At 35.9% G+C, this 20,591-nt stretch overlaps 1 protein-coding gene across 2 annotated transcripts in view; it reads left to right on the top strand.

The window, feature by feature from the left end:
* The first annotated feature begins 814 nt into the window (after positions 1 to 814).
* The window catches only part of LOC114685245 (probable alcohol sulfotransferase), a 32,795-nt gene continuing 13,018 nt past the window's right edge, over positions 815 to 20,591 (top strand). The window contains exons 1-4 of one of the 2 annotated variants that reach the window (XM_037202074.1): positions 815 to 1,036; positions 2,103 to 2,311; positions 13,258 to 13,348; positions 19,971 to 20,065. In XM_037202074.1, coding sequence (XP_037057969.1) covers positions 904 to 1,036; positions 2,103 to 2,311; positions 13,258 to 13,348; positions 19,971 to 20,065 — 528 coding nt within the window. In that variant the 5' untranslated portion in view covers positions 815 to 903. Of the gene's footprint in view, positions 1,037 to 2,102; positions 2,312 to 4,228; positions 4,356 to 13,257; positions 13,349 to 19,970; positions 20,066 to 20,591 lie in introns of both variants that reach the window. The other variant, XM_028859830.2, reaches the window with a different exon arrangement.

Raw genomic sequence — 20,591 nt, 5'->3', positions numbered from 1 at the left:
TTCTACAATGAATCCAGTCTACCTAAGGCTTGTGAAAAACACAGAGCTTGAGGATATCTGTTGATAGGATATATCCTACAGACATGACAGAGGAGCAATTCATCTTTGAACACTCACCAGTATATTTATACAAATGAACCACAATAATGGCACAGTTTTTACCCAAATAATGATAGGGGAAATTTTACATTGTCTTATCCATAGAGGAAAAAAAACAAACACAACAAAACAGGTCAATGAAGGTAGAATCAACTGCCTCAGGAGGGGGAATCCCATTTTGGTTGTTCAGGTCCTAGTGCTCATCTAAGAATATATTCACATACAAACAGAATTAAATGGACTCTGTATGTTATATAAATGTGTGATCATATCAACAAAGCAGTGAAAATTAAAGAAGGGATCATGAATACGGGAAAGGAAAAAAGGCAATGGAGGGGAAAATGAGGCTGAGGTGTATCAAAGGCACTATATTTAACCAAAACAATCCCTACTTTTAAAAAGATGATTGTACATGACAACTGTTTTTCAGGGCAACATTTTTTATGGTCTCTGTAAATTTTTGGAACATTTAAAACCATTAGGAATGCTTAATTGTACTAGGAAATATTTTAACTACGCCTCATTTCTATGTCTAAGTACTTGTTATTGAGTTTCTGGTTTGTGACCTCAGGCTCACAATTTTCTAGAACAATTTCTTATTAAGTTCACAGTTGCTTAATACAGCAACCTTTGACTGGTTTCTGCAATCTGTATTTCTCCCTATCAGCAGCTAATTTTGTACAAACTTTGGGATGTTAATGATTTTTTGACTGCACTATAAATTTTACCTCTCAGCATTTGCCATAAGCGGAACAGGTGATCAATGCTGGGATTTTCACAACACCAAGAAATAGTTTTTTTGGGATGTCAGCCTACTTTTGGTTTGAGGGAATATCTTTCCATGCTATGGTGCATAAAAGAGAAATTATTGAAGAAAGCCGTGATAAATTTGTGATCAGAGATGAAGACACAGTCATACTGAGTTATCCTAAATCAGGTAATGATCATCAATGAGAATGATCCTGAACTGTCTGTGGAACTTTTGGGCTTTGATCATCTTTCATTTAGGTGGTGAATGGAATGCTTTATATATCTCATGTGTTCAAATGGTTGTTTGTGGTCTTGGAGAGCTTTATCTGAGAACATTATCACTCAAAGGAAGAACTCTAACCTAAGCAATGTAGTCAGAGCACTTGCCTGAGCTGACCCTTGGGAGCAATAGCAGTGTCTTCTAAAGCAGATTGTGTCATTACTTTTTCTGTCTGGAAGAGAGATAAAGATGAGAATAAACAGATAAAATAGCATCAAGAAAAAAGGCATGAATGTAAGAATATGTGGAGGAGAGAACAAGGTCAGGTAAAAGAATTACCATGGACTTTCTTCATGTAGAAAAAAGAGTCTCAAAACTCAAGTAACCAAGAAAGGCATCATGGTCATTTGGGGGATTAGTGTGGTGGGTGGCAGAAGCAGTAAACTTTGGTTAAGTATTAGGTTGCTAACATCAAAGGGCAATAACATGGAAAATCTAAGGACAGTGGAATGCAGGAAAAGAATTCAGATAATAGCTCAGAGAATAATGTTAGAGAAACACTCATTGACAATTGAGCATGTAATCACAAATACACGTGTGTATGGTAAATAGACACAGGGATTTTATTTAAGCTAAAGAGAAGCAGTACCCATACATACAGTGCAGGATGGATGCATCTTAATGACATTGTACTAAATAAAAGGCTCCATTCTCAAGGACAGATTCCATGACTGCATCCCTGACAAATATGTGGAATAGTTGAATTTACCAAAACAGAATCCTTCTTGACTGAAGGGAATGTTCAATAGTCAGGTTGGGTTTACTGAGTAAAGATTCTCAGTTTTGTTAGGTGAAGCATTTTAAATCTTCTGGAAGAATATATTTTGTACTTACACAATGTGGATATTGCAAATACCACATGCTTTTGTGATTGGAAACAGCTAAAATGTAAATGTTATGGTTGTATATTCTATTTAAGGCTTTTCGGAGGTGCTCTTGAAATGAGTGACAATACCTTTTTCTTCTTTTTCAGGAACTAACTGGCTGATTGAGACTGTCTGCTTGATTCAGACCAAGGGAAATCCCAAATGGATCCAATCTGTGCCTGTCTGGCAACGCTCACCCTGGATAGAGACTAAAAAGGGATTTCCAATATTAATCAATAAGGAAGGACCACGCCTCATGTCCTCCCACCTCCCTTTCCATCTTTTCCCCAAGTCTTTCTTCAGATCCAAGGCCAAGGTCAGTGTCCAGTGGTTGAGAAATCTTTGGCCAAATGCTCATTGAACTTATTTTACTGTGTTGGGCCCTGGACCTCTGCCTGAAATGCATTCTTTGTCGATTTGAAGAGGGAATATGGGATTCTCATTCACTAGGTGATGATGCTAATCTGTCCCCTCCTCAGACTATATCAGAATAACAGAACATCAACCACCTCTCAGTGATCCTGGGCAGATATATTGCAAAAAACTGTGTTATCACAGTAGGGCATTCAGGGACTACACATACAGGTCAAGTAGAGCTCAAATTCTAGTGTACAGTGGATGTAATTTTTTCATTGTCATCAAAGTCATTTAGCTAAAATTGATTCTAAATATAGCCCATACATAATGGATGAATCACCCAAGCAGTGTTGTTCATAGGGGACGCAGCCTGAACAGGCACGAATGCTGTAATCTGGGAGATTGTTCAACAATCATGACTTATCTGTATCCAATGTGTCTTGCTGTTTCTAGCTGTGCACTGAGCTCAGTAGCCACAAAAATCACCGACATCACTGATAGGGGATCCCCAAAAGGAATCAGAAATATACAGGTTCTGACATATCATTGCTCATGGTTAGTAAGAAAGTTTTGTGGAAGTCCCCATACCTTAGAACCTATAAGTATTTATGCTTAAACACAAAGACAAATGTAGAAAATAATCTCTCTTGAAACTATCACAGTGAAGTTGTGATCATAAACCATATATGTGTGTTTTTCCAACAAGATTTGGAAAACTTGTGTATGGAGAAATTAAGGCCTAAAAGATGATTTATATGATAATATCACAATGAGTATTGGGACAAAATATTAATCTCTTTAATTATTTGATATTAATTTTTTTGAAATTATTTCTTCTATTTTGAGATTGTACTATAATTACATACATTATTCTCTCTTCCTCTCTCCAGGCTTACCATTATAACCCTCTTTTCTCTCTTTCTTTTTTTTTTGGTGGGGGGTTTCAAGACAGGGTTTCTCTATGTAGCTTTGTGCCTTTCCTGGATCTCTCTCTGTAGACCAGGTTGGCTTCGAACTCACAAAGATCCACCTTCCTCTGTCCCCCAAGTGCTGGGATTCAAGGCATGTGCCACTACCATCAGCCTTTTCTCTCTTTCAAATTTGTGGGGTTTTCCACTATTTTTTGTTACATCTGTATATACATATATATATATATATATATATATATATATATATATATATATAGTGTGTGTGTGTTGTGTGTGTGTGTGTGTGTGTGTGTGTGTGTGTGTGTGTGTGTGTGTTTGTTCCTAAGTCCCTTGGTAAAATCTGCTCAGTATGTACAATGTTAGTGTATGTATGTTTTCAAGGCTAAAAAACTGGTATGGCATAACCAATTGCTATGCTTTTCCCTGGGAAGTCTATTTCTTTCTGTCTCAGCATTTTTTAGGTGCTCATGGGTCTTTGAGTTCAACATTTTGCAATGAAACATTGGCATTATACACTGCATCATGATTCTTTTATAGTTACAGTTACAGAAACCAATTATTTTGTCATTTTTCAGATATATTTAGATTGTATGTATTATTCTGTGTATATAAACCATTCTTTCACAGTGGATGGATAGTCTTTCACCCTTTAAGATATTGATCTTTACAAGTATTGAATCAATCTTGTCTTTTTCTTGTTGCTGTTTTTTTTACAATATTAGTGACCTCAGTCATTTTGCTGTTACATTTTTGTAAATCAAATAAAATTATAAAAGAAGATTCTGAAAATATAGATATTTTGCATGTCTGTTCATATTTTGTTCAAATGAAAATAATAATTATTTTTATAAACCTCACTGATATTTAATTGGCTTTTCAAATAACTATGCGAGATCAAATTGTTTTATGACTATATTGACCTACACTTACATGTTTTTCCATTTAAGGTGATCTATATCATCAGAAATCCCAGAGATGTTCTTGTGTCTGCTTATTTTTTCCGTCATAAAATAAAACTTATTGATAATCCAGAGTCACTAGGAACTTACTTTGAATTGTTCCTCAAAGGAAATGGTGAGTGTCCTGTTAAATATAGGGGTTGAGGGAGGCTCAGTTACATTTATGAAGACAAGGTGTGATATAGCTTAGGCTGCCTTGAATTCTCTATGCAGATAGGGGTTACCTTGATGTTCTGCCCCTCCTCCCTGTACTTCTTGAGTTCTAAGACTATAAGCAGTCAGTTCTATATTCTGTTTATTTAATACTGGGGCTCAACCTCCAAGTCATTTTTGTTATCTAACTTAGTTACAACTCTAGCCTTTAGTATATTCTGTAATTTTCTCTTCACTCTATCTTATCGCTCTACACTCTACCAACCTGTTGGTACAAGGTTCATTACCATTACAAACCTAATTGTGAAGTCTACCTGTTCCCACAAGCCACTACCTAATGGCACAGCTACAGCTTGACCTATGACTAACCGTCCTGGCAATAATTGGAGTATCTAGTCTTTCTAGTACTAAGGAAGATGTTATACCTTGTGGTTAACCAAACAACAGTGATAGCAACAACACTAGGACCTATTCCCTCCCCATCATGGATATTTGACCATGGTAACTGTATCAGATGTGATGTCTTCTCAATCAGAAAATGATTGATTACTGTGATAACACAATTGCACTTATTGCACCAGTGGGTGTATTTGTATGGATGGCTGAAGTATAGATATCAGTTTCCATAACTGAGTAATATTATCGACAAGAATCTCCCATAAGAATCCTATATAAAACCTTCTGCTACAATGAAGGCAATTCAGCAGAAAAGCACGTTTCAGCTCATTCCCAGTTTTCTTTCCTTATGTTGTGTGACAAGACTATGAGATTGACTTTAGGAATAGGGTCTTAGCCAGACAGTGGTGGTACACATCTTTAATCCCAGCACTCAGGAGGCAGAGCCAGGTGGATCTCTGTGAGTTCAAGGCCAGCCTGGTCTACAGAGCGAGATCCAGGATAGGCACCAAAATTACACAGAGAAACCCTGTCTTGAAAGACAAAAAGAAAAAGAAAATAATAAGAAAGAAAGAAACAAACAAACCAACAAGGAAAGGAATAAAGAAAGAAAGAAAGAGAGAGAGAGAGAGAGAGAGAGAGAGAAGAAAAGAAAGAAAGAAAGAAAGAAAGAAAGAAAGAAAGAAAGAAAGAAAGAAAGAAAGAAAGAAAGAAAGAAAGAAATAGTGTCTTACCAACCAGTTTTTGTGGGCAATTGACAATAGTGACAATTGCCTACATTATTTGGATCCTCAGGCCCATTTCAGGCAACAACTCCTAGGGTGGTATCCCAATAATAGCATTACAGCTTTTATTTTATAACCAGTAACTTCTGGGAGCATTAGTATCTGCTCATGAATGCTGCCTTGATTTAAACTCTTTAATAAATTTTTAAATGAGCTTACAAACTAATGGCATTTTAATATATTCTGGGTTTTGGTTAATTCTATCCCTAATTTACCCACCCCATCTTTGCATCCACACAATCAGTCTCATATTCCCTTCCTTCATATTGATACCATATGTGTCCTGGTGCTTCTCTCTCTTTAAGGTCTCTTTTTTCTTGCTACTCCTCTAATGGCTTCTTTCTGCCTTCCTCTCCTTTATATAGATCAAGGTAATCATGCTAAGAACATGTCTAGGTTCCAAATATGAGAAAAAGATGCAGTGTTTGTCTATCTGTGTGTGTGTTAACTCATTAAGTATATTTTCAAGTTCCAAATAATTTTACTGTGAATTTTGTAATTTCATCTTTAAAGCTGAAGGAAATTTTATAGTGTGTACATATCACAATCTCATATATTTTCAGTTGATGGGCATCTAGGCTAAACCTGTTCTGTAGCTGTTGTGAATAGAGCTGCAGTTAGCACAAATGTCAAGTACCTATGTAGTTGTGTAAATATAAGTCTATAGTAGTATATACTGACATATTTGAGTATATACCTAAGATTTGAATGCTGAGTCATATGGAATTTCAGTTTTTAGCTTTGTTAATGCTGCTTACAGTGATTTAAATAATGGCTGTGCAGTTTTCAGTCCCAATGGTGTTTTTCTTTCCCCACATTTTTTTGAAAATTAAAAATAATGAAAACTAAATTTTATTACAAAGCAATTTGCACATAAATAAAAACCAGATTCACCAAATTTATTGAGACTCAAAGTCTATACAATGTAATGAATTTATATACACTTAGAATTGGTATCCAAAAGAGAAGCTGGGAAACTTCATATTAAATGTTATACTTTCAATACTGCTTATATTTCACCCAATTTTGGACCATAAAACTCCCAAATCCATGAGAAATTTAGAACAAGAAAAACATTAGCCTATATTCTCATTCAACAGTCTTGTCCATTACTTACATCTACTCCCTTCTCATCCCTGTATATTTAAATTATTTTCTCTTTTCAAACATTTCCAACATACATTTCAAACATTTACTTGTTTTTTTGTCTTTTTGTTTTTGTTTCTGAGACACATTTTCTCTATGTTATAGCTCTGGCACATATATATATATATAATGGTGACCATTCTGACATAGATAAGATGGACTCCTAAGTAGTTTTAATTTTTATTTATATTTCCTTGATAGCTAACGTTGATGAACACTTTCAAAATTCATATGAGGCATTTTCTTTCTTTTACGGTATACAATTTAGTTCCATAGCACAGATTTTGATCCATTTCTTTCTTTATATTGAATATTTTATTATCTTTAATTCTTTTTAGATACTAGATACTCATTATCTGGAAGCATATAACTGGCCAAGCTTCCTTCCCTTTTATTGTCTGAACATTCACATGATTAATGTTTTTCTTTGGTGGATAGAAATCTTTTAATATCAAGAGGTCCCACTTGTTGAGTATTTGCCTTATTTTATGAGTGAGATGAGTAGCATTTAGAAGGTCCTTACCTGTGATTACCTCTCAAAGTGCACTTCCTGTATTTTCCTCAACTATGTCAGAGGTTTGTGTCTTCTGTTGAGGGTCTTGATACATTTACAATTGGTGTGAATGTGTGTTTGTGTTTGTGTGTGTGTATGATGAAAGATTAAGATCAAAATTCAAAGCCAGGCGGTGGTGGCACACGCCTTTAATCCCAGCACTTGGAGGCAGAGCCAAGCGGATCTCTATGAGTTTGAGACCAGCCTGGACTGCCAAGTGAGTTCCAGGAAAGGCGCAAAGCTATGCAGAGAAACCCTGCGTCAAAAAACCAAAAAAAAAAAAAAAATCGAAATTCATTCTTGTACACATATCGATCTAGTTCCCCAAATACCATGTACCGAAGATACCATCTTTCTTCCAATGCATGTTCTTGATATTTTGTCAAAAATACAGTGCCTGCAGTTGTTTATGTCTTGGTTTTCTATTCCACATGTTTGTTTTGATTCAATGTTTTGCTGTATTCATTACTCTATCTCTCTAGTATAACCTGAAATAAGGTACTATCTTTGTCCAAGGTTGCTTTGATTATCTGCAATTGTTTGTGCTTTTGTATGAATTTATTATTGAACTAGTTCTTTAGAAATTACAAAGATGTATACATTATATTCTGCTTATTGAAACCCTTTTCCCTCTCTAATATCCCTCTCACATTTAGTAACCCCCATTCCCTACAGTTCTCTATTATAACTTACATCTTTTTATTGGTGACCCATTCAATTTAACCATGATTTTTATCTTCCGTGGGAATGTGGGGTTTGAACTACCAATGGAAACCTAGTTGGCACCTCACTGGTGACACAACTGAGGATAGTGACTTCCTACCACCCAGAATCACTCAGTATTCATAATTTCATTATGGAGTTGTAGTGTCCAATGAGTATCCACTTCAGTCCATGATACCTCATTTTTGGGCTATTCTTATGCAGGATCTTTGTAGCTGCTTCAGTTGCTTTAAGATCATGAGTACACTTATTATGTCATGACCATATGTCAGCATTTTCCATCCCTTCTCTGTTGTGGGATGTTCTGTATGTCAAATGTTTTGCTGTGATTGCTTATTAATATAACACCGATTGGCCAGTAGCCAGGCAGGAATTATAGGCGGGACAAGTAGAGAAGAGAATTCTGGGAAGTGGGAGGTTGATGCTGAGAGACACTGCCAGCTGCCTCCATGACAAGGGGGATGTAAGTAGGCTGTTGGACTGCTGGGACTTGGCAGGAACCTGAGAGAAATCTCCAACTACAAATGGCACCAAACTGCTGGAGTTTCCACCTTAAATATTTAATAACCAATTCAAAATGGAGCTAAAAACAAATTACTAGTTGTCTCTCTCAAGTTTGTGGGTTCCTGGCATGCACATTTCACCAGCAGTATGGTGGAAATGAGGCATCTTCAAGCGACACATTATGCTGAATGTTGGATTTAGCCTTTGCTAAAAAAAAAATGTTCCTGGGCTACATGCTGCTATGATAAAAACAGAGATCCACTGTTTCTGAGAGTTGATCTCTCCCATAGCTGGTGGAAAACCTACCATTGCCATGTTGGAAAGCTGAGGTGGGCAGAGCCAGCAGCCACAGCAGCCCTTTCAGTCTTACAACCACTGCAGTTTAAAGCAATAGTTACACAATAAGACAGATTCAGATAAAACAAGAATGGTGACACACGCCTTTAAATCCATTACCAACCATAGAGGCCTGGAGGTCTGTACAGAGAGACAGAAAATGACTGAGCTGTGTAGGCTAAGAGACCATTCAGAGGGCAAAGAGCAAGTCATATAAGACTGGGTAGATAGGAAGTCACTCTCTATGGAAGCTGCAGATTTGGTGAGTTAAGGTTGGCTGGTGGCTTTCCCTAGTTGCCTGACCTCTCTAAGGCTTTCACCCCTATATTTGGCTTCGTGTCTTTTTTCTTTCATATGACCATTTAGAAATTCATCTACATTTATCTAAAGTTTTGCCAATATTATTTATATGTTGAAAGAGCAAACTATTTCATTGACTCTCTGGATTTGTTTGGTATTGCTGCTCTTTTCATTTCACTAACTTTTGTTAACACCAGTGCTTTCTTTCCAGCTACTAATATTGATGTTTGATATATTTCCTTTCCAAAGCCCTAAGGTGATTTATTAGTGAATTTATTAGAAATCTCTTTAACATTATAATGTAGTTAATTTGAACTTTAAACATCCCTCTTGGGGCATTTTTCTTTGCATCCCATAGGTTAAAGAATATTGTAGTATTTTTGTTTCATTTCACTGTGATAATCTTTCCTTTCTTGATTTCATCAAGGACTCATTCATCAAGTTGTGAATTGTGTACTCTCCATGAGTTTGTTTATATTCTGGAGTTTTTCTTATTTATTTATATTCATTTTATAGTTCTGTGTGGAACATAAGGAATTATTTCATTTCCCCTATGCTTTTAAAATGTTCTTTCTGACCTTGTATATGTCTATTTTACAGAAATTCCATGGACTTCTGAGAACATAATGTATTCTTCAGTGTTTGGATACAATATTCTATAGATGTCCTTTAAGACCATTTTACCTGTGATGTCAGTTAATTCTATTTATTTTCTATTGGAACGAAGTGTTAACTATTGGAAATGAAAGTACTGTGATGCTTGCCTATGTCTTTACATCTAGTAGTATTTTCTGTGCATAACTGGATGAACCTGTCTTTGTAGTTATACAGTTCTCCCCATGAATTGTTCCCTTACATGGTAGGAAATAATGTATATCGCTGCTCAATAGATTTCAAGTCTATTATGTCAGATTAGATAAGCAACATATCCGTGTTTTTTAGCTCCATTTTCCCAGAATCTCTTCTTTCCATTATTTTGTTGTAAAGTTATAGCTGTCTTATATGATGGACTACAACAAACATAAACATCCTAGTACTTTAATCCAATGTCCTACACTGTGTCTTTTGATTAAGGAAGTGGTACTATTAATATTCAGTTACTAGTGTGTACCTGGTGCTTTCTTGTGCCCCGTCCTGCCAGTACTCAGGGCAGATCTCTCCCACAAGGGTCCCCCAAGTTAAAACACAGAGACTTATATTATTTACAAACTCTATGGCCTAGTGGTTGAGGCTTTTTGCTACCTGTACTTATATATTAAATTAACCCATTTATATAAATCTATACCTTGCCATGTGGCTTGTGTCTTACCAGTACTTTACATCCTGCTCCCCATGACAGGCTGGCAGCATCTCTCTGACTCAGCCTACTTCCACCCAGCATTCTCCTCTCTCTTTGTCCCACCTACATTATCCTTCCTGCCTGGCTACTGGTCAATCAGTGTTTTATTTATCAATCAAACCTAGCAACATATTTTCACAGAATACAGGACATCCCAGAGCACTTCAGCTACACTAGTGAAAGATGATTGTTGATTCCTCTCATTTTGATGATTTTACTAAGGTGATTGAGTAGTTTTCTTATTTAACTATTGGTCTAGTTTGCTTTATTGTCTCTGTGATAAAAAACACACTTGCCAGAAGCAATGTATGGGAAGAAATTATTTATCTGGCTTAAACTTTCAGATTGCAATTATCTATGGGAGAAGTCAGAGCAGTATTTCCAGAAGGAACTGAATTCGAAACCATTTTACTAATCTGCATGTTAACTTGTTTCAGTGTCTTATATGGTGATATTTTATTTGTATTAAAATGATATTTGTATGTTAATAAATAAAGTTCCCTGGGAGTCAGAGCTATTAGCAAGCCATAGGAAAGCAGGGCAATGGTGGCGTACGCTTGTAATCCCAGCACTTGGTAGGCAGAGCTAGATAAGTCCTTGTGTATTCAGGGATACAGCCAATATTAGATTCGCATGCCTTTAATCTCAATACCAATCATAGAAAATCTAGAGGTCTATACAGTCAGGCCATGATGAGGCGGTCATGTGGTTGGGTTTACAACCAATGAGAAGGCAGAACAGAAACACTATAAAAAGACTGACACATAGGAAGTAGCTCTGGTTTGGAGAGGTAGGACCACCGCAGAAGGAAGGGTACGGTTTTAGCTCTTAGCTCTGACCTCTTGGCTTTCTTCTTTTCATTGGTTCTGTGTTTCTTATTTAATAAGATGGTTGGTTACATCTACAGTCTTATGCTGAGTTGTCTTTCTCATAAAATCCAGTCACAGCTACCTATGCTGTAGTACCTAACACACCAATAATCAATCAGGACAACAACTCAAATACTTTGTCACCAGCCAATCTGATCTGTTCAAACTCTTGAATGAGACTCTCTCAGATAATTCTAGGCTGAATCAACTTGAACATGGAAGTTAATGTTTGCTTTGTTGCAGACTTATGGATTCATTTTTTTCTCTTTACTGGAAAAAATTCCTGTAAGTATATTTTGTAGAGCTGATTTGATGGTCATAAATGCATTTTGCATATTTTTAGCATAATTTTTTCTCCTTCATTTATGAGAAGCAGTTTTGATGGGTACAGTATACTGAGTTGTCATTGGTTGTCTTAGAATTTGAAATACAGCTTTCCAGGCCCTCCTGCATTTTAAAATTTCAGTTGAAAAATCTGTTATTCTGACAGACCCTCCTTTACATTTGATTTGGTATTTCTCTTTTGCCAGTTTCAATGTACTTTTTTAAATTATAATTTTATGAGGTAAATATATTTTGTGGTCTTGTATATATGGTGTTCTAAATTTCTCCTTTATCTTAACTGACATCTGTTCTAACAAAAAGCAACCTAGAGGGGGAAAAAGGTTAATATTTTTTACAACTCCAAGTTACAGTTTATTTTTGATGAGAAGCCTAGGCAAGTAATTAAGACAGTGAGTTCACAGACAGGAGTAGAGAGACAATAAATATGTTTGCTCTTGCTTTCTTGCCCTCAGTTAGTATTCTCTTACCTTATGCTTTCCTGAATACAGCCGAGTAGAGAATAGGGGCTGCCACAATAATTCTTCACCTTTACGTCATCAGTTAACAATCAGGACAATCTTTCATTGATATACCCACAGGCTTACGTGATCTATATAATTCCTCATTAAAAATCTGTTCCAAAGCAGTTATAGGTTTTGACAAGTTAACAGTAGGTAATTTTAATGTAACACCTCTTAGATTTTTTTCCCATAGAGTGACAAATATCATGGAAATCCCACTCATATCTTCTTCTTATATTATCTTTGTTGAATTGTCCCACATCTTTCACCTTGACTTCACACCGTGATATGTTTTTCCTTTAATTTTTTCTTTCTTTTTTTTGATCTAGTGTACATGTGTGCATAAGGGTCTGTGTGAGTACACACCTCTCACAGAACATTTGGAAGAACCTGAGAAAAACCTTGTGGAGTCAGTTTTCCATTCTAATTTATATGGTTTACAAGAGACCGAGGTTTGGTCATGAGGTTTATCTAATAAGCATTTTACCCATTGTCATATCATTATCCCACCATTCCTTTTTGTATCACTATTTAATTTATTTACAATGTATTTGTTGTGGAGATCATTTCGGGATACTTTATACTTTTCATTGTACAGTATAAATTATTCTTTAAAATTATATTATCATAGGAGTTTGACAGATGGCTCTGACCAAAAGAACTTAATGCTTTTTAGAAGAAGGTGCTTTGTTTCCCAGCATCCTCACAGAGTGGCTCTCTACTTCCTGTAACTCTAGCTTCGGGGGAAACCAACACTCTCACCTCTGTAGACACACACACAGACTTGTACTCACATAAGAACACATAAACATACAAAAATAAAAATACAATAAACCGTTTACAATTTATGTCTTTAACTACAAGTTTCTAGAAATTTGTATATTCTCCAAAAATACATGTTTACAATCCCCAGTCTCTCTCTCTCCTTTTACTGCTCTCTCTCTTCTTCCTCCCCCACACCCTTTTCTCCCTACCAGTTGACTTACATACCTCACTCTGGTCATTAATATACTTATTAATGTGGTCATAAAACCTTGATACATACCTTCATTTGATTTCACTCAACAGGTTGCTTTATTGATGGGAATCTTCATATTATGCCATGCTTTACATATTTCTAACTGGAGCTTTCAGACTTCCTCCAGAAGTTCTCCACGTGGCAAGTACATACTTGACAGCTTACTGAATATTACTCAGCAATGACACTAAAATTTTGTGGTTGTTTGTTGTGGATACAGCCACTAGGTCTCAAAATTGATACCTATCTATTCAAATGTAACAAATAATAAATTTACAGACTGAGTGGGATGATGAAGGTAATAATTGGAGGGAGATGAATAGATCAAAAATTCAAGGCCATCTTTGTTTACATACCAAGATTAAGGACAGCCTTGTGATGGGGAAATGTCTTTCTGTATGCTGTGAATATGTGTTGCTCTGATTGGTTGATGAATAAAGCTATATGGCCTATGGCAAGGCAGTTTAGATGCAGGCGGGAAGTTCAAAGAGAGAGACAGGAAGAGATGCCAGCCATCCATCCAAGGAGCAACATGTATTGGGATGCTGGTAAATCTACAGAACATGTAAAGGTACATAAATTAATGTTGATGGGATAATTTAAGATTATCTACCTAGAAAAAAGCTTGAGCCATGACCTTGTAGTTATAATTAATATAATCTTCTGTGTGTTTAAATTTGGTCTGAGCAGCTGTGGGCTAGACAGGACACAGGAAAGCTTCAACCTACATTTGGTGCCCAACATGTAGCAAGAGTTTCCATCCAAAATTTGAAAGAGCTTTAAAAAAAAGATTCTAAAAAGGGGCTAACAACAGCTTCCTAGTGTGTCTGTCAGGCCAACAGCAGGCTGGGCGCTTGAGTATGGCAGGTTTGTGGCATTTGTCTTGATCAGTAGCATGGCAGATTCCCTCCAGATATACAGAGGCATCTCCATGCTGCATGGTGGATTTAGCTTTTGCTAGTAGACACAAGGAGAAAAAGGAAGATGCTTTGGGTTACACACTTCTAGATGGAAGCACAGACCTACGGCCCCCTGGAGTCAGTGGACAGCATGGCTCCCAGAGACAGTGATGAATTATCTCCACCATGTTGAAAAGCTGAGGTGGGCAGAGTCAGCACCCAAGACTCTCCCTTCAGTACTAACCACTTCAGTTTAAAGCAATAAATTCACAATGAGACAAATTCAAATGGGATAAACTTTAAAGAGTTTACAGTGTGTGTAAAAATAAACATAGGCTTGGAAGAGAGAGGAAAGGAATATAGAGAGTTATAAAAAATAAAAAGTTTTAAAGAGTAAAGTCTTTAAAGAGACAGTAAAAGTAATATAAAAAGTGAGCCACATAAAGATGGAAATCATACACAGAATCTGGATTATATTGTTATTGGGATTTTTAATGCAGAAAGACATTTGATTATATGGGTAGCTATGTTAAATCAATATATGTGTTTTAAAGGTATTTTGACTTCAAAATTTGGACTAAGGATATATTGCTTTGGAAATGAGGCTTTGCTTTTGTTTCCACAGAAAGCAAGAGGCTATGGATTTGTTCCATGTTAAGATGGTTCATAATTGATCAAGCCAGACATCCTGAACTTTAACAGATGGTAGCTATGAAGAAAGGTTATAACTAGGCTTCCCAGGACTTGAACATTTTCTCAAATTTACTCAGGATTCCCCTAAGATTACCAGCACCCTCAACTAGCATGGGTAGTATAAGAAGCTACTCCCAAATTCCCAAAATATTGTTTATAAATGTTTATTTTTGTTTAAAGCACATTGTTATGAATGCAATTTCTTTCTAAACAGGAAAAGGGAATGTTATAGATATGATAGGGTGAAAGGGTAGATTGTTTAAAAATGTTTTACATTGCTGTGGATTTTAGTTTATTGATATAAATTTAAAGTTAATTTTTTATGCTGTATGTATATTTATACAATTTTTGGAAGTATTTTGTTTGTGCAACTCATTTAATGTTGTAATGTATCATAAAGAAATGCATATTTATAGTTAATCATCTATGATATCAAAATTGTAGTCATTTTAGTTAAGTTGTTTAGATACACATAGATATATTTCAATTATGTATGTAATCCTCAAACAGTTCATAGAACTACAGAATATGGCATTTAAAATCTTTTAAGATATTTGACTTTCTGGACATTGAGACATGTCTGCTCCTGGCAGCACCAATCTAATTCAGAAAAGATAATAGTCATTGAAGAAACTCATTATGAAATTTGATTTCTTTGCTACAAAAGTTAGCCACTGTACAAAAAAAAATTGCCCTTGCCTGGACTGCTTGAAAATATGTTGTATAAAGTGGACATCAGGAACCATAAAAGGTGACCACTGAACTTTGCAAGATAAGATGGTTTTTTAGGTTTCTACTTAACAGATGAGACAGTCAGGCCTTCAACAGGACAAAGAGAGAAGCAACTGAGAGACACTAGGCTCTTAGACTAAATAAGGATGCCCTAATGGTAACTATCCAGGTAGCCAGCTCTCTCTGTCATTCTAGATTTTTGGAAGCTGCATACAATGTATTTCTTGTTTACTTAAGTAATATATCCTTCTGTGGTCTTTGGTGCAATTGAAGACTAGATAGTTCTAATTATAATTTTTTTTTTAAGATAAAAGACACATTACATATGAAACTGTAGACTCACAACTATAGGACAGATAGAATATTTTCTTTAATTTTACAAAATACAAATAGACTAGATATCATAAATGTTATTATTGCTCGATAACTCATTTGTTATTCATAAATTTAATAGGTTAAAGTTAAAACATTCCTTTTGTTGAGACAGAAGAGAGGAAATAGTGAAGAACTGTCATTCTGTATGCTGAGAATATGTGTTGCTTTGAATGTTTGATAAATAAAGCCATTTGCCCTATAACAAAGCAGCTTAGAGGCAGGCTGGAAATTAAAAGAGAGAGACAGGGAGAAGGAGGGAAGAGATGCCAGTGAGCCACCCAAGGAGCAACATGCAATGGGATGCAGTTAAAGACACAGAACCAGTGGAGATACACAAATTAATAGTTATGGGATAATTTAAGATATAAAAAATAGCTAGCAAAAAGTTTGAGCCATGACCATGCAGTTATAATTAATATAAGCTTCTGTGTGTTAACTTGGGTATGTGAGTGGGAGAGATGTGTCCATACCGCCAGCAGGTCAATACAGGAAATCTTCCAACTACAGCCTTGTTGATATACACTTTGTAATTCATGTCCCCAAACAAATACCTTTTAAAACAACTCCCAAAGTAGAACTGATATTAATTATTATCAGTATTTCTCACTGACTTATTTTTGGTGCACTCACTAACATGCTTTTGGTTTTGTTGGTTTTGAGACAAGATTTGTTGTATCCCAAGTTGACAGGAAATTCATCATGTAATTGAAAATTACATTGAATCCCTGGTCTTTTGGCTGTCACTTCTTAATTTTGGTATTACATATGTGTATCAAAACATTTCACTTGGCTTCTAGCTTTTCCGTTTATGCATGTATGTATTTGTGTTTATGATGAAGTCCATGCAAATGTGAGAATGTATGTGTTCTTATGCTAAAGATAGATGATAATATCAGGTGTTGAACCTTAATTTTTAACTTGTTTGAGACAATCTCCTTCTTCTTGTATGTCCCTGTGTGTGGCAAATTGGCAGGTCCTAAGCTTGTAGGCAATCTCCTGTCACCACCTCTCATGTCATAGAAGGTATACTAGGCATAAAAAAGCAGGCTGCATCACTATATTTGAAGGTTTTTTGAGGATCCAAACTCAGGTCTTGTGACATACAAGGCGACTGATTTCCATTGAGCTATCATATGAGCCAAGCTTTCAATCTCCTTAAGTGACTTAATTTTCTCATATATTATATAATTTACTTTATTGCTACACATTCTCTGTAGATCAATTATCACTACCAGGTTTCAATCAAATCTTAGATTCATTGAATTCATGTATCCTACTTCTCTGGCACTGGCTTAAGTCTTACCTTCTCTCCTGAATTGATTCAGTTGGTTCTTGAGATAATGAGGAACAATACAAGCCTGCAATGGAGGATGAGGCATGAAGAGACAGCACAACTAGACCAGGAACATTTAGGACACTATGACTATTGAAAACACATCAAAGTAGTACTAGGAATGTAAATGAAGCATTTGACTGAATATGGAAGGCTATGCCTTGAGCATCTCTAGCTGTCTATGTTTTGGTGCTTTGGTCTTAAGGAGTCACTATCCACAAGTTGTGGACCTGAGGGGTGAATGTTACTGGGAAGAAATCTCCCTGAGAAGGGGTTAATAGAGTTCAGCAGACATGATGGTAATAAAAAGTCCCAAACTGGAAATGCTCAGAATCCTCTGGCTTCCTGTACTATTGTGATCACATTTTACCAACTCATGCCTTTGACACTGCTACTTGCCCATAGGATGTCTCCTCAAGGCATCAGTAGTAAATCTGTGAGGTGATGAGTTCACTAATGAACTGGATTTTATCTGCTTACTAACTGTGTGTGTGTGGCAAATGATATCATTGAAATGTTGACCAGTCTTCAGGAGCTCAAGGATTGAAGGCGAAGGCATGGAGTCAGCAAACTAATCAGTTAACTTGACTTTTCTATCTAAAGGTCTAAAAGTTAATTGGCTGGGGTCAGAGAGAGGACAAAATTTAACTCTCTGAGGCCAAAAAAAAGGAGGAAACATGCACAAAAATTTATATTTCTCCATCATTTTCTCTGTGTTTCTCTTAAGGCTTATATATCTGAACAAAATATCTCAGGCATTATAAAACTTACAATGTGGTTACATACTATTTTTCAAGTGCATGATTAAAATGAAAATAGTTAGAAAACATGATTTCCAATTTCCCTCAAATGATTAAACATCCTACATATCATGGATGTAAAACAAATTATTGGAAGAACCCACATACACGCATATACAAGCAACTTGGTATAGATTAACAGAATATAATCAAGTAAGATTATTTCTCAGCCATTCATTACTGCCAGGCTGATTTTTGTGATTACAAAAGAAGGGCCAATGATTTTATTACTTATCTCAAATGATAATCTTATAAACAATCTTAAAAGAATCACAAACCTAAATTATTATATATGAAAAACAACTAGTCTTCTGTCTTTTAAATACTCAGATTGTGTATTCACTCATCAGTAGCTTTTTTTATATCAGGAAGCAGAGGGCATAAATGGGCATTAATTAATCACTGTTTTTGAATTAATTATCAGGATTTAGGCTTAATGAATCAATCATCAACTTGGATTGCCAAAACATCCTAACAAGAAAAATCCATCTACAAATAATAACTAGGCTGCTTTTTTCTTGTTTCTTGACCTCAATGAGTCCCTCACTCAACTAAGTGCCTTTCCAAACTTTAGATGGTTTCCCCAGGATTTTTCTCTCAAAGTTTTAACAAAAATATATTATCCTTTCTGTAAGGCACATTGAAAGCTTTGTTTTAGCTATGATGCACACTGAGGCCCATGTCACATCACTCAACATTAAGATTAAAATAACTTGAGCTAGCTTAACTTCTGGGACAAAATTGTTGTTCATTTTTCCTCTTTTGGGTAGTCTACCACCCAGCTCCTAAATGTATCACACAAGGAGGCTTATTCTTACTTGTAAATACCTGTCCTTAGTTTGACTTGTTTCTTTCTAGCTTTCCTTAACTTAAATTAACTCATCTACATTTTGCCTCTGGGATTTTCCCATTCTCTTACATCTGTAAATCTTAGTCTTACTCTTACTTCTTCTGGCACTGGCTGTGTATCTGGTCAGCTGACTCTGATGTCTTCCTACTTCTCTCTCATTCATTGATCCTTTTTACTCCCAGAATTCTTCTATATGTCCTCTGCCTGCCAGCCCCTTCTGACCTTTTTCATGCCTCCCTATTGACTTCAGATCTTTATTAGACCATCAGTTGTTTAGACAGGTACCATAACACAACTTCCAAAAGTTAAACAAATGCAATGTAAAAAAGTAACATACTTTAAAAATTTCTACAACACAATTTTTTTCCTTAATCATTAATCTAAACCACAATCCATATGGATCCTCAATAAAACTAGGATGTGAAATTTCCTTGTTCTGGTTTTCTATCCTCTGAATCCCATGCTTTATCATGGGCAGGGGAAACACCATATCTTGTTTTTGACTTTATTAGTTTCCCCACTAAACTTAACTCTATCATAATCAATTACTACATTTATTAAAGAACCCAAATCACCAAAATCCCATTTAAACCAACACAATTATTTTGGATAAAATCATTGCTTTAACAGAATAGCTTAGGAGGAAATCATTTTTATAATAATCCACAAATAAAAATGCCCAGTAAAATGGGATATTTCCCAGAAATAGTCATAATAAATTAATGAAAGTGGGAATTGTCCCCCATGCATTCGAGTCATGCTAGATAACATAGGAAAATACCAGTGGCAAAAATTTAAAGGTGCAACATTAGCAAAAGACATTTTAGGGCCAAAGCCTTGGGGCATTACCTATCTGAGATTAACCCATTAGAACTTTCCTCCATGGTGGACCAACCTACTGATCTTCAGTTGCCATGTACTGTTCCTCTGATATGGCTACATAAAATATCACATTAAATGCTGTAAATACTGGTTTTGTTTTTCTTAGTAAAGTTGTCTGCCATTTGCAGAAAGTGAATAATAATAGTCAGACCTCAATTTTATTCTTTGTAATCAATAATATCCTTCCCCTTTCATACAGTGCCATGTGGATCATGGTTTGAGCACACCCGTAACTGGCTGTCTATGAGAGAAAATGACAACTTCCTGTTAATAAGCTATGAAGACATGAAAAAGGTAACTGTCATTCTTATAGCAATCACAAAATTCTTTAGCAATTCACCTCATGCAGTACCCCACATTGTTCAATATCTCTATTCCAACTATACTATCACTGGTAGGATCATGAAGAGTCACTAAATGTGAGATTATACCCTATTTCCTTTATCAAGGTGGTTTGTCTTTACTCTCCAGCCTCCTAGTCCACCCTACTTGACCCTGAAGTAGATTGGGGCAGCTCAAACTTGTCCTAGTGGTGTTTCAATTCTGTCTATGCAATAATTTTGATACAGCTGATAACCCAGTGGTAGTGGGGAAGGGGTAAACAGTGTCATACCACTGGTGTGCTGAAATGTATGCCATCTCCCCTTGGTGAAAAGAAGAGGGACAATGGCATGCAATCTTTCAGGAGGAGGGTTTCCTGTGCTCTGAAGTACTGAGGGTTTCTGCATGGTGAGCTAGAAGACACTGAAAATTTCAATCCTTTTAGAAGAGAATATCCAAAATGTTTCAACACTAAGTAATGAAATATATCTAAATACTC

Source organism: Peromyscus leucopus, chromosome 1, assembly GCF_004664715.2.
Source record: "Peromyscus leucopus breed LL Stock chromosome 1, UCI_PerLeu_2.1, whole genome shotgun sequence".
In the NCBI taxonomy this organism is placed as follows: domain Eukaryota; kingdom Metazoa; phylum Chordata; class Mammalia; order Rodentia; family Cricetidae; genus Peromyscus; species Peromyscus leucopus.
Note: the sequence above shows the minus strand (reverse complement) of the source record. Positions and strands in the feature narration are given on the sequence as shown.